At 42.6% G+C, this 14,233-nt stretch overlaps 1 protein-coding gene across 3 annotated transcripts; it reads left to right on the top strand.

The window, feature by feature from the left end:
* Positions 1–1,436: 1,436 nt before the first annotated feature.
* eif4h (eukaryotic translation initiation factor 4h) lies at positions 1,437–11,913 on the top strand. 3 transcript variants are annotated; one of them, XM_041877263.2, is made up of 8 exons: positions 1,459–1,620; positions 3,945–4,132; positions 4,238–4,302; positions 5,101–5,197; positions 7,633–7,692; positions 8,276–8,431; positions 8,898–9,013; positions 10,098–11,913. In XM_041877263.2, the coding sequence occupies exons 1-8, from the start codon at positions 1,556–1,558 to the stop codon at positions 10,122–10,124; spliced, it is 774 nt and encodes a 257-aa protein (XP_041733197.1). In that variant the 5' UTR covers positions 1,459–1,555; the 3' UTR covers positions 10,125–11,913. The 3 variants fall into 3 exon arrangements, with proteins under 3 accessions (XP_041733200.1, XP_041733197.1, XP_041733198.1); XM_041877264.2 differs by having other exon boundaries at positions 1,488–1,620; positions 3,951–4,132; XM_041877266.2 differs by lacking the exon at positions 7,633–7,692 and having other exon boundaries at positions 1,437–1,620.
* Positions 11,914–14,233: the final 2,320 nt, after the last annotated feature.

A 14,233-nucleotide genomic window follows, 5' to 3' on the forward strand; every position in this document is an offset into this window, starting at 1 on the left:
ATCACAGTTTTCCTTAACCAATTATGTTCTTTAATGCAAGGCCGACAGACAAGTTCCTTACTTTCTCCCCCTTCCACTTTCCTCTTCCATTTTTGCGGTAAGGCTGCAATTATTTGGTTGTAATTTTGGGTAGAGCAGACATTTCCATATGTTCTGGTTAGCTGCATGTGCGACATAACTCCACCAGTCCTACCTATGATATCATTTACGAAGATTATACATTTTTTAAAGATTTTGAGTTTAACCACAATATTTGTTGCATTATTTGTAACTATCGTTTCTGGAGGATTAAATTGAAATTGCAACCAACTTTCTATGGCTTGTTTTAGAAATAGTGATATTTGGGAGATTATTTCCTTTTCAAATAACTGAAAGAGAGAGGTTGTAATCTGAATAAAGGGAAAAAGGCCATTATTGAACATTGGGTGAGACAATCTTACTAATTTGCTAGAGAACCAGTTCGGATTTAAGTATAACTTTTGTATGACTGAAGCTTTTAGTGATAGGTCTAATGCTTTAATATTTCATAATTTCTGTCCTCCGAATTCATATTCATTATATAAATAGGCCTGTTTAATTTTGTCTTGCTTGCCATCGAACAACTTTGGGATGAAATGCGAAAGCCGACTGGGAGCCAGTTATAATCGCCCAACATCAGTGCCCGACCTCTAATGCTCTTGTGGCTGAATGGAAGCAAGTCCCCGCAGCAATGTTCCAACATCTAGTGGAAAGCCTTCCCAGGAGAGTGGAGGCTGTTATAGCAGCAAAGGGTGGACCAACTCCATTTTAATGGCCATAATTTTGGAATGAGATGTTTGACGAGCAGGTGTCCACATCGTTTTCGTCATGTGGTGATCATACATTCTGCAAAATCGTAACATATTGTACGTTTTCAAATTCCTAACATAGTGTACATATACAAATTCGTAACATATGTTACTAATTACAATTCGTATTCTATGTTATGAATTTGCAAATGTACACTATGTTAAGAATTTGAAAAACATACAATATGTTACGAATTACAATTCGTATTCTATCATACAAAATGGGTGATGGACATCCACAAATTAATACATACCATACGAAACGTAACATATCATCAAACTAAATGGAGTGTCTTGGCTTTATGTACATAATAATACGAAATGCTCTGAGACCAGGTTGGCATGGTGTAACTCCAGCTGGGGTGGAGGAGGTAGGCAACTTGATGAAATGAGCTACAGTACATTGATATTCCTGTGGATAATAGTACGGAGATAGTGTTGGCTAAAGGACTGTACTTCTTTATGAATTGCACCTTTTTCTTACAGTTGTTGTAATTGCCCAGCCAGGATAAATACCAATATCCAGATGAGACTGGGGTTGGATCTTGTTAGTTTACTGATAATTAATTTAGTTAGGGGATTTGAGGGTAGCTAATCTATAGTATCTACCTGACTGTGCAAAAACTGTTCGTTATGGTTCAGGCACTGAGAGGACAACTAAAATTGAGCTACCCCTATATTGAAGGTCCTTCGACACCAAACTGCTTTCTCCGACAGCAATCTCGGCAATGGCGGATTACGATAACTACGATGACCGGGATCGGGCTTACGGTAGTTTTGGTGGAGGCAGAGGGTAAGAAAATACCTGGACGAATAGAATGTATCAGTATTACTGTATGGTGATGCGAGAAAACGCACTAATGCCTCAGGTTATGCAGGGACTTGTTCGAAATTCGTCTGAAAGACAGGCCTGGGTTCAGAACTCGGGCCAGACAGTGCCAGTGGTTAGCCTCTCACGGCCGCTTTTGATGAATGGGAAGCCGGTATTGAGGGCGGGGAAAAGTCGTGGATTGACCATAGCTAACTACTTCCAGATGTGCGTGTTAGATTTTCCATTACAGAATGTTAGCGACTTATTCATGTCGGTTTGACAATACATATTATGACATGGTTATGATTGCAAGTCATTTTATCTTTCTCACAGACTGCCAGCATGGCACTTGGCGCCAGCATCTTGTTAAAAAACAGCCCACATGGGCTGCATGTTGTGCTAGCAAGTCGGGTACTGCGTCGATTGGCCAAATCGGGTAATAACAGCTCGAGATGTCAACACGCACCACTCCCCAAAATCATTATCAATACATGGCATGTTTAGTTAACTAGTAATCATTATTCAATGCACAAGCCATTTGATGCCTTGTTCGTGGTAACGATAGACAGCTAGCTAGACTAGCTTGTGCTAATTGCATGAAGAGTTATGCGGAGGACTAGCTAACTAGTATGCTAACTCTGCTAGCTAGTCTAGTTTGGGCCCAGTGCACCCTGCATCCGTTACTAGCTAGTTTGATGCATGCACACATGTCAGCTAACTAGCTATGTTTTTATGATTTGTAGAATGTTAGCTAACGTTAACTATAGTAGCTATAATTGCTGATTTGCGCTTTGCTCAGGTAGTTAGCTAGGTTTGCAATGCATTTAACTAACATAACGTGGGCTAACCCGTGCATTGCCACTGAGGCCAGACAATCAATACCAGGAAATTGTAAACGTTACGTGCTAAAGATGTTGCGGCGATTCTGAAATGTATTCTGAAACTCAGTCCTAGTTAGGTAGCTAACTAGCCAGAACATCAAAATAGCCTAATCAACGAAAACACTATACATTTAACTAGCGATCTAACGGCATAACTACAGTTAAAATGTGCTCCCTTGGATAGGATTAACGTAACTATGATCATATCCAAGATCTGGGAGCCACCCCTTGTCAGTGACTGTCATAACATTAATTGTTGTAATCATATTTTGCTTCGCTTTATTCACACAGGAAAGGAGTTGGAGCCCCTCATCATGAAATACCTAAACTAGTCTATTCTATTGGGCTATCTGTCATAAATTAATTTGACACCATGGCCAAATAACTACAGATGATCACCTTGTCTTATCAAATGCTATGTAAGATCACAACAGCCAACTTGGTTATAGTACAATTGCTCTCCTTGCTAATTGTGGGAAAGATCCATATGCCCAACCTCCCTTCCTTGGAAGACAAATTTCAGTTGAATGCATTCAGTTGTGCAACTGAATAGATATCCCCTTTCCCTTGTTGGGGCCTAAAGCTAGGTTGCTGTACCTCTTGGTTCTGCCTGGTCGCCCAGTTTGCTTTGACACCCGAGGAATGCTGCAGGCATGCAGGACCCCATCTCCATTTCTCTCCGCCCGTCAGATTGGAGTGCTGTTGCCAGCAAGGGAATAGGTTCCTTGCAGTTTTGGCAAAGACCCATAACCCCTCATGAGGAGCATACATTTTTTGCATTTAAATCATTTTAGCAGACGCTCTTATATCCAGTGCATTCATCTAAGTTCATTAGGGGAAAATCAAATACATAGCACAGTCATTGCAAGTTAACCCTTCGAAATGGCAGTTCAGTGTACAGGAACTTCTGCTGTTCATTGAGAAAAATGAAACAAATGGCATCTCTGTTATTGTTTAACAGTATTTAGCTCAACAGGGCTGCCATCTTTTGCTGTGTGCTGCTAACACTGTTGGCATTGAAATGGAACATATTATTTTTCTTTCTCCAGTTTCCAGACAGCCTAGTCCGATTTCCTGTATTGTATGTGCAACATTATGTATTTTCCTATGGGATCTGAGCTGTAGATCTTTGGTCTATTGATTGGTAATGGATCTGTCCAAGTGTACATCATTTATTGAAGGTTCAGCAAAAGTCAGCTGAAAGTATGACTGCACTATCTCTGTCCCACGGTTTTTCCTGGGACATCAGGTTTTGCTTGTGACTCAGTTAATGTCCCAATTATCAACCATAATCTCCTGCTCAGACTCTCAGCCATTGCTACCAGTAGTCCTGAGTCATTCTTGACCAGGAAAACTCAGGGTCCTGTACGGGGAGTGGCTATCTGTTGTAGTCTGTTCTCTCATGGAGGTGTTCGTTTCTGGTAGACCCAGAGGTGGCAGTGGACCTGGTGGACCCCGCAAGCAGAAGGATCTACCCACAGAGCCCCCATACACAGCCTACGTGGGCAACCTGCCCTTCAACACAGTACAAGGAGACATAGACACCATTTTCAAAGACCTCAACGTCAGGAGTGTTCGACTAGTCAGAGACAAAGAAACGGACAAGTTTAAAGGTGAGCGAGCATCCATTGTCTTAGTATAGCATAACCTCAAACATCACAAGCCACAGCGACACAGTTTTGTTATTTTTCTTAACCAAATTCATTTTCTCCTTTCAGGTTTTTGTTATGTGGAGTTTGATGACTTGGAATCCCTTAAAGAAGCTTTGACGTATGATGGTGCTGTGAGTACCTGCAATTAGTTCTCAGGTCCTCATTTGTATCTGGTTCATAAATGTAAAACAAAGGGATACTGTGGTTTAGTGTCAAAATTATGGAAACAAACAGCTGTATGTTACTCAGTCACATTTTTATTTTATTTTTTAAAGCTATAGCACACACTATTTAACATAAAACAGGTTCTTAAACTGAGACTCAGCGATATGACGTAGCCACGAGCAGCAATGTGAACCAAATATATTGTAGAGTGACGCTGATGCAAGGGGCTGCTCTTGTGAGCATTCACACAGAGCATCTGCGCATGTGCATAAGAGTTCACTTCACTCTCATACAACGTGATGGCTGCGTGACAACTGCGGAGGAGAACAGCCGCTGGTGTTGTTCTTGTTGTTTTGGAAGTCGGCCCGATCCTGTTTATTCTTGCATCACTGAGTATACCTTTTAAAGGACCATAGAGTTCAGTCTGCTTCGTATGGAAAATCGGAGTATTGTGATATGGGTATCGTGACAAACAAATAAATCTATGCTGTTTTTGCATAAAACAAATAAAACTGTCCCCAACACTGATATGATAAATGTAGTTTGTTTATCACCTTTCATAAAATCGATTGCAGTCCAAAGTGCTTAAAAAATTTGTGGTGACAACCGACTGTCATTTTATAAAAGGGACAATTGAATACAGTGACACGTCCAACAGTGATATATTTGTAGGACAAACACTGTTGGAAGCATTATCAGACAAGGGGACCACATTGTTTCATTTTTTCCTAGTGCTGACTTTTGCCCCTCACCCCCTTCTCCAGCTCCTTGGAGACCGGTCACTCAGGGTTGACATAGCAGAGGGCCGAAAACAAGAGAGGGGCGCCGGAGGATTCGGCTTCCGGGGGAACGACAGAGGAGGTACCTTGTGCTAACTTGTTTGTTCCTCTTACGACTACTGCTTAGTATATTTCTTACTTATTATTAAAACTACAAAGAAATGTCAATGACTTACATCAACTGATTCAGTGTTGGTCTTTTACATTCTCTAATGAGTCGAGAAATTGATTTGTGGATTGTCTTAATTGTAAATATTAATATGAAGTAGCAATACCTCTTGGCCTAGATTTGAATAATTACGCATCTTTAACATTGACCTGAGACTATCATCTTTCACCTTCATACTCAAATCAAGGCTGTCTTAAAATCTATCAATTGTCAAAAGCTTTGCTGTTCTGTTTGAGTTTGCTACCATCTAAGCATACAGTACATTCCACTTATAAGAATAATGGAATAATCAATCATTTATTGTGTGGTCATAAAAATGTGACGATGCTTGTACTTCCCTTTTATAGATCAACGGATTATGTAATCCGCTATAATCAAAAGTATCAGTCCTTATAAGAGGAGTGCATTGCACAAGTACCACTACCATTGTTGCCTCTGTGGCCTTATTCTTGATGTACACTGCTCAAAAAAATAAAGGGAACACTTAAACAACACAATGTAACTCCAAGTCAATCACACTTCTGTGAAATCAAACTGTCCACTTAGGAAGCAACACTGATTGACAATACATTTCACATGCTGTTGTGCAAATGGAATAGACAACAGGTGGAAATTATAGGCAATTAGCAAGACACCCCCAATAAAGGACTGGTTTTGCAGGTGGTGACCACAGACCACTTCTCAGTTCCTATGCTTCCTGGCTGATGTTTTGGTCACTTTTGAATGCTGGCGGTGCTTTCACTCTAGTGGTAGCATGAGACGGAGTCTACAACCCACGCAAGTGGCTCAGGTAGTGCAGCTCATCCAGGATGGCACATCAATGCGAGCTGTGGCAAGAAGGTTTGCTGTGTCTGTCAGCGTAGTGTCCAGAACATGGAGGCGCTACCAGGAGACAGGCCAGTACATCAGGAGACGTGGAGGAGGCCGTAGGAGGGCAACAACCCAGCAGCAGGACTGCTACCTCCGCCTTTGTGCAAGGAGGAGCAGGAGGAGCACTGCCAGAGCCCTGCAAAATGACCTCCAGCAGGCCACAAATGTGCATGTGTCTGCTCAAATGGTCAGAAACAGACTCCATGAGGGTGGTATGAGGGCCCGACGTCCACAGGTGGGGGACGTTTGGCATTTGCCAGAGAACACCAAGATTGGCAAATTCGCCACTGGCGCCCTGTGCTCTTCACAGATGAAAGCAGGTTCACACTGAGCACATGTGACAGACGTGACAGAGTCTGGAGACGCCATGGAGAACGTTCTGCTGCCTGCAACATCCTCCAGCATGACCGGTTTGGCGGTGGGTCAGTCATGGTGTGGGGTGGCATTTCTTTGGGGGGCCGCACAGCCCTCCATGTGCTCGCCAGAGGTAGCCTGACTGCCATTAGGTACCGAGATGAGATCCTCAGACCCCTTGTGAGACCATATGCTGGTGCGGTTGGCCCTGGGTTCCTCCTAATGCAAGACAATGCTAGACCTCATGTGGCTGGAGTGTGTCAGCAGTTCCTGCAAGAGGAAGGCATTGATGCTATGGACTGGCCCGCCCGTTCCCCCATACCTGAATCCAATTGAGCACATCTGGGACATCATGTCTCGCTCCATCCACCAACGCCACGTTGCACCACAGACTGTCCAGGAGTTGGCGGATGCTTTAGTCCAGGTCTGGGAGGAGATCCCTCAGGAGACCATCCGCCACCTCATCAGGAGCATGCCCAGGCGTTGTAGGGAGGTCATACAGGCACGTGGAGGCCACACACACTACTGAGCCTCATTTTGACTTGTTTTAAGGACATTACATCAAAGTTGGATCAGCCTGTAGTGTGGTTTTCCACTTTTAATTTTGAGGGTGACTCCAAATCCAGACCTCCATGGGTTGATCAATTTGATTTCCATTGATCATTTTTGTGTGATTTTGTTGTCAGCACATTCAACTATGTAAAGAAAAAGTATTTAATAAGATTATTTCATTCATTCAGATCTAGGATGTGTTATTTTAGTGTTCCCTTTATTTTTTTGAGCAGTGTATTTCACTACATACTGGGATTTCAGAATACCTGCCACTTTTCATAATGTATCCATTCAACATCTTACTCCTTTCTCTCCTGGTTCCTTTTCTGTAGTATATGGTGCTTGATCTGTTACTACAAACTTTGAGCAGCTAAACCAAATATTTTCTACTTTGTCTCTACTTTCCCAACCAAATACTTCAACTAGCTGTCTCTAGAAGTAGGACTACTAACCTAGGCCCTTGGCTAACCAGCACTAGGCCCTTGGCTAACCAGCAAGTGGGTTCCTCACCCCTGCCTCAGCCCTAAGCACCAATCACCCCTGTTGTTAAAACTGAGCCCTGTCCCCCGCAGGCCGAGGGGGCTCTCGAGGTGGTGGTGCCAGAGGAGGTTCCAGAGACGACTACGAAGGAGGTGGGATGAGCATTTCGCTGGTTTAGCCGGTTCCCAACCGGTCATTAGAGCATACCCAGTTTGACCGCTGCAGTTTAAGATCCAAGCATTGCAGTACAGTGGAGTTGGTAGCGTGAGCACCAAGCTAAGGAAGCAAAGCAATTGCTCACATTTTTTTGAGGCGTGAATCTGCAGAATAGTGTGATACAAGCAGTATGTGATTTCCTCCCCCCATAGGAATTCTCATAGGTTCTCCTAGAGATTTTTATTTTTCGATTTGCACAGGTTTTTCTGTCCCTTGGTGCATTTTGTTTGTTATCCCTCCGTCATCACTCATACAGGAGGTTCACCTCATTCATTCGTCACCTTACAGGGCTGCTCCAGGTGCTGGGAAAGAACAGAGATTTAGTCAGATCTGCAATGTTTAGAATGTTACTGATAGGAATGTGGTGTTTAGAGCTGACAAGATTTCTTATCTTTATTCCACATGAGAGAATCATGTCTGTTCTACACAATACTTTATCTGAACGTTCTATAACATTGCACTCCTGAATGAACCCAAGACTGTCTAACCTGTCTCTTCCCTCTGCATCTCCTCGTGTAGGCTACAGAGGAGACGACGACTTCGGACGGGGTCGAGGAGGCGGCCGCGGCGGTGACAGAAGGGGAGGTGGTGGAGGAGCAGGCATGGGTGGACGCTACAGGGACGGCCCACCACCACCGCGCTCCGGAGCGGAAGACTTCAGAGAACCCTCTGACGGTGTCACAATCTCTCTTATCTCATATAAAACACTAGACCAGAGGTACTCCCATTAAAGTGTGGAGGTCTGAAGGAATGCTGGTTTTGTTTTCTCCACCATAGTTGGTTAATTGATTTGATAGATTTCACTGATTGGTCAGAGACTCCACTCAGCTGGTGTCCCACGCCTGAATTAGTCCCTGATTAGAGGAGAATACGAAAATCAGCAGTACTTCTTGCATCGAGGTCCGTGTTTGAGGAAAAAGCACTCTAGGCAATGTTTAGTCATGGAAGAACAGATCAGTTTAGATGGATTTCTGATGGCTTTGTGTATTGTTACAGTATAGCTTTTGTAAAGATAATGTGAAGGTGTCAATATTGACCCATCATTTAATATATAACGAAAAACCCTGAACCCAGTGACCTGATAACATTTGACTTGACCAGTTAATCATGTTTGTCCTTTTTTTCTCTTCGCTTTACGCAGAGGAGAGGGCGCAGAGACCACGGCTTCAGCTGAAGCCACGCACGGTGGCTGCCCCACTAAACCAAGTCGCCAACCCCAACTCCGCCATATTTGGTGGAGCCAAGCCCAGGGAGGAGGTAATTCCCAAAGATAAACCTTAAGAGGTTGACCAGGCCTCAGTCTGGGAGGGCAGGGACGGTGTCGAAAAATGAAACCATGCCAATGGGATACGTTAACGCCTCCTGTTAGCATCCCTCTCTTTTGGAGATGACGAACTGAACAAAACCCTCATTCTCTGAGTTCAGTTTGAGTGAAATATTTAATCGAGACAGATTAAATACAAGACGAGAACACACACACACACTCTTGGAAAAAGAATACAACACACCTGCACACCAACACCCAAAGAGCAGCTTGTGAATGCATGTCAAACTGTTAACATGGTTTTTACTTTCACCTCTGCTTCCCTGTGATTAGTGCCTGCTTTGTCTGTAGTTCTGTTGGCAGAAGGTCCATTCACATGTTGATTGCAGTAAAATATTAATACAATTGAGCTGAAAAGTAACCCAACTTTTCAATGTTGATATAGTAGTATAATTAACAACTATATTCGACCCTCTGTGTGTTGGAATTTAAGTGTCTCTCGACCCCAACTCTGAAGTGGTCGCTATGCTTCCAAGTGGGTAGGCATTGATCCCTACAAGAATTCTGCCCCCGTTTATAAAACCAATATAACATGAATTGTTAGAATAGAACGGTTTGCTCTGATGGTTTGGTTCATGGCAGTTGTGGCTGAGCTTCTGTAGGGGGTCATGAAGGTTTTGTTATCACAGTTGGTCAACACGACACCTTCATTGTCTTAAGATAATCTGCTCCCCTCCCCCACACACATATATATATATATATATACACACACACACACCAACAAGAAAGCTTGGTCAGAAATGTGCTGCTTTTGTTTCCGTTTAGCCCATATGACTTCCAAATGTAAATTGCCATTGTTCAGCCGTATGGTCTGTTCAGTTTGGGAACAGTGCAAAAAGTAAACTATTTTTATTAGTGGAGATTTTAAGGTCATTGTATCTGCTTAACTATCCAGTTGTAGTGTGGGAGTTCTTAGACTATTTTATAATTTCTCCTATTATTACATGATTTAACATTTCCTGCGGAATTGAACCTGTCTAACCATAATGTTTTTGTTTTTGTTTCCCATTCTCAAAGCTTGAAAAAGAGGCAGAAAAGGAATAGATATATCCACGAGGCTGCATTATTCTGGAAGTCTACTCTGGATCTACTGACTTTGTTTACCAAAAATCTTTCAAAGACTTCTCCCAAAGAAAGCTCGCTGGGGAGTCAGGAGCTGGGTTCCTCTTTCTGCTCGCTAACACAAAGCAGGCCTTCATCTAATTGGTAAAAGAGCAGTTGGACCCAAGGCTGCTGTGAGGGGCAGGGGCCAGGCCTGTCAACCTGACCCGTACCCCACACACATCAAAAGGAACTCGGGACAGTGGCTTCAGTTTGGTTCTGTTGCCTTTGGGTAAGGACTTTGCTGTGTAGTTTTCTCTTACCTTTCCCAAGGCATCCTTTGTGTTCACCAAATGATTTGCAGTTTTAGACATACAGCAGTCAAAAGGCTGTTCCTTTGGTGTCTTTTATATATTTTCCTCCTAAATTTCTGCTCTTATTTGTGAAATGATTATCATTTCAGCTTCAAATTTCCACTGTCTTAAATATTAAATGATAACATTGCCAAGAGAACTGAATCCTTATTGTTGTCTCTCAATGTGTAATTCTGGAACCTGATTTTTGAAAGATTTTTGATCTTAGTCTGTTCAATCCAGGCAAAATGGCTTCCTGCAATAATGGAGCAATGCCGAAAGTGTTTGTTTAGAGGAGCGGCTGAAGCGCGCACTAGATTAAATCAAAAACATGGGTTATTGCAACGGTCTTTGTCTGGCAACTTTCTACTTCCACAGCTTGATAGTTATATGCATTTTATCACCTAAACACTGCAAAATGTACAAACTGAACTGAAAAAAAAAATCAACTGCTCTCATTTGTCCTATGGAGACTGGCTAAATCTAGTCTGCCTACCAGTAGATGGTGTGTAGGATGCTTTTGAGAATTTGTGTTGCGCAACCATTTTTATTTACATTTTACTGGTTATGAAATGTAGTAAGTGATACCTTGTTCTTACTGTACTATAGAAAGATCTGCTGTTTTAATTCAATTTTTTGTTCATTTTCCTACACTGTTTATGGCAATAAAATGTATAATCTTACATTAATTTTTTATTAAGAATGTGTTTTAAATGGGATGGGTGAATGAGTCAAGGCAGTGAAGTAGTTCTCCGAGAACACATATGAAGCAATGTGAACATGGAATAAAAACATATTTTAATTTAATGGAACGGGGCAGACATTGTTTTGAAAAAGTGAACACTGTAAAGAACATGCATGCATATCCAGTTTCAGTCCATTTAAGTTATTGTTGATTATTCCTTAAAGTTTTCTATGTTCGCAAGTGTCTTTCTGCACACATTAGAAATAACTAGGTTCCTCATCCTCAACACTTTCCCCACAGGATTACAATATAATGTAGAGGATATGTAGAATACAATTCTGAGGCCTGTTATCACCATACAGTAGCTCGAGGTGCAGGGACTGGATCCTTTTCAGTGTGAGTGTCTGAATGCCAGACAGAATCCTTGTTCTGAATATATGGTTAGTTGGACTTTGAGAACAGGGGCGTATTCATTATGACAACTGTTTAAAAACCAAACGGCGCAAAACGATTGTTTCTATTGGACAAATTTCAGGTAGGTCCCATTTTGTTTGCTTCCGTTTAAGAAATGTTTTGCAACAGAATCGGTGTAATGAATATGCCCCTGAGCAAGACTTTTTGCTTTATTTTGTTTTGATTGAAGCACCCAATATTAGTTTTAAATTGGCTATTTGTTTGGCAGAGTGTAGATAGGGCTGAAAATATAACAGGTTTTGGTATTTTGAACTATCTTAAATAAAACAATTGAATTGTCTGTCACTGCTTACATGAAAAGTGTATATATTTCTTTTTCTGAAGGAAGTACCCGTATCAAATGTTCTAGCATGAAGAACATTAATTTCACATTTAGTCCTTTGGGGAACAATCTTGTGAAAGAAGAAAGAAAGTTCAAGGTATTAGGCCACTGTGTTGACCACATTTGTCAATAAATATTCACTAAACACATTTGTGTGTCAAGTACAGCATATTTCATCATTGTCAACTGACTGTCCAATAACCCACATGGCTTGTCATGTATAATGTAATTGTGTTCGTGGTAATGTCTGAATGAGGACCATCCTGAGATTCTCATGTTAAGAATTAATATATTCTGTCAAACCTCTGACCGAATGGCTGGCCTAAAGAGGATCCCATGGATGTCCAGAAGGTAGTGTCAAAAAATTAACTTGTCTTACTATATATATATATATATATATATATATATATATATATACTGCTCAAAAAAATAAAGGAAACACTAAAATAACACATCCTAGATCTGAATGAATGAAATCTTATTAAATATTTTCTTTACATAGTTGAATGTGCTGACAACAAAATCACACAAAAATTATCAATGGAAATCAAATTGATCAACCCATGGAGGTCTGGATTTGGAGTCACCCTCAAAATTAAAGTGGAAAACCACACTACAGGCTGATCCAACTTTGATGTAATGTCCTTAAAACAAGTCAAAATGAGGCTCAGTAGTGTGTGTGGCCTCCACGTGCCTGTATGACCTCCCTACAACGCCTGGGCATGCTCCTGATGAGGTGGCGGATGGTCTCCTGAGGGATCTCCTCCCAGACCTGGACTAAAGCATCCACCAACTCCTGGACAGTCTGCGGTGCAACGTGGCGTTGGTGGATGGAGCGAGACATGATGTCCCAGATGTGCTCAATTGGATTCAGGTCTGGGGAACGGGCGGGCCAGTCCATAGCATCAATGCCTTCCTCTTGCAGGAACTGCTGACACACTCCAGCCACATGAGGTCTAGCATTGTCTTGCATTAGGAGGAACCCAGGGCCAACCGCACCAGCATATGGTCTCACAAGGGGTCTGAGGATCTCATCTCGGTACCTAATGGCAGTCAGGCTACCTCTGGCGAGCACATGGAGGGCTGTGCGGCCCCCTAATAAATGCCACCCCACACCATGACTGACCCACCGCCAAACCGGTCATGCTGGAGGATGTTGCAGGCAGCAGAACGTCTCCAGACTCTGTCACGTCTGTCACATGTGCTCAGTGTGAACCTGCTTTCATCTGTGAAGAGCACAGGGCGCCAGTGGAGAATTTGCCAATCTTGGTGTTCTCTGGCAAATGCCAAACGTTCTGCACGGTTTGGCAAATGCCAAATGTCCCCCACCTGTGGACGTCGGGCCCTCATACCACCCTCATGGAGTCTGTTTCTGACCGTTTGAGCAGACACATGCACATTTGTGGCCTGCTGGAGGTCATTTTGCAGGGCTCTGGCAGTGCTCCTCCTGCTCCTCCTTGCACAAAGGTGGAGGTAGCAGTCCTGCTGCTGGGTTGTTGCCCTCCTACGGCCTCCTCCACGTCTCCTGATGTACTGGCCTGTCTCCTGGTAGTGCCTCCATGCTCTGGACACTACGCTGACAGACACAGCAAACCTTCTTGCCACAGCTCGCATTGATGTGCCATCCTGGATGAGCTGCACTACCTGAGCCACTTGTGTGGGTTGTAGACTCCGTCTCATGCTACCACTAGAGTGAAAGCACCGCCAGCATTCAAAAGTGACCAAAACATCAGCCAGGAAGCATAGGAACTGAGAAGTGGTCTGTGGTCACCACCTGCAAAACCAGTCCTTTATTGGGGGTGTCTTGCTAATTGCCTATAATTTCCACCTGTTGTCTATTCCATTTGCACAACAGCATGTGAAATGTATTGTCAATCAGTGTTGCTTCCTAAGTGGACAGTTTGATTTCACAGAAGTGTGATTGACTTGGAGTTACATTGTGTTGTTTAAGTGTTCCCTTAATTTTTTTGAGCAGTGTATATATATTTTTCCCTGTCTACAATGTTCTGTAAGATGCATCCCTAATGCTTACTTAGTGTAAATATTTCAGAAATTAGCCTGAGTGCCAGTATGTGCTGTTATGTTAACTCATTGTCATGCCAATGACAGTTGGCATTGGCATGAGCACAAACAAATCTGGGACCAGGTTAGATGGACATGTTTGACATTTATATTCTGCATGAGAAGTCAATCATGTTCTGCTAGTTTCAACCCTTTGAATAAACCTATGGTGAATATAGGCCTACCCCATGTGAAGCGCTTACCAACTACACACTTG

The sequence above is a fragment of the Coregonus clupeaformis genome, chromosome 6 (assembly GCF_020615455.1).
Source record: "Coregonus clupeaformis isolate EN_2021a chromosome 6, ASM2061545v1, whole genome shotgun sequence".
In the NCBI taxonomy this organism is placed as follows: Eukaryota; Metazoa; Chordata; class Actinopteri; order Salmoniformes; family Salmonidae; genus Coregonus; species Coregonus clupeaformis.

What these genes read in the sequence shown, in the direction of transcription:
- eif4h (XM_041877263.2), top strand. Translation starts at nt 1,556, where the DNA reads ATGGCGGATTACGATAACTACGATGACCGGGATCGGGCTTACGGTAGT. An exon ending in CTTCAGAGAACCCTCTGACG is followed by an intron (nt 8,432 to 8,897) that starts GTGTCACAATCT and finishes CGCTTTACGCAG; the next exon opens with AGGAGAGGGCGCAGAGACCA. An exon ending in GAGCCAAGCCCAGGGAGGAG is followed by an intron (nt 9,014 to 10,097) that starts GTAATTCCCAAA and finishes CCATTCTCAAAG; the next exon opens with CTTGAAAAAGAGGCAGAAAA.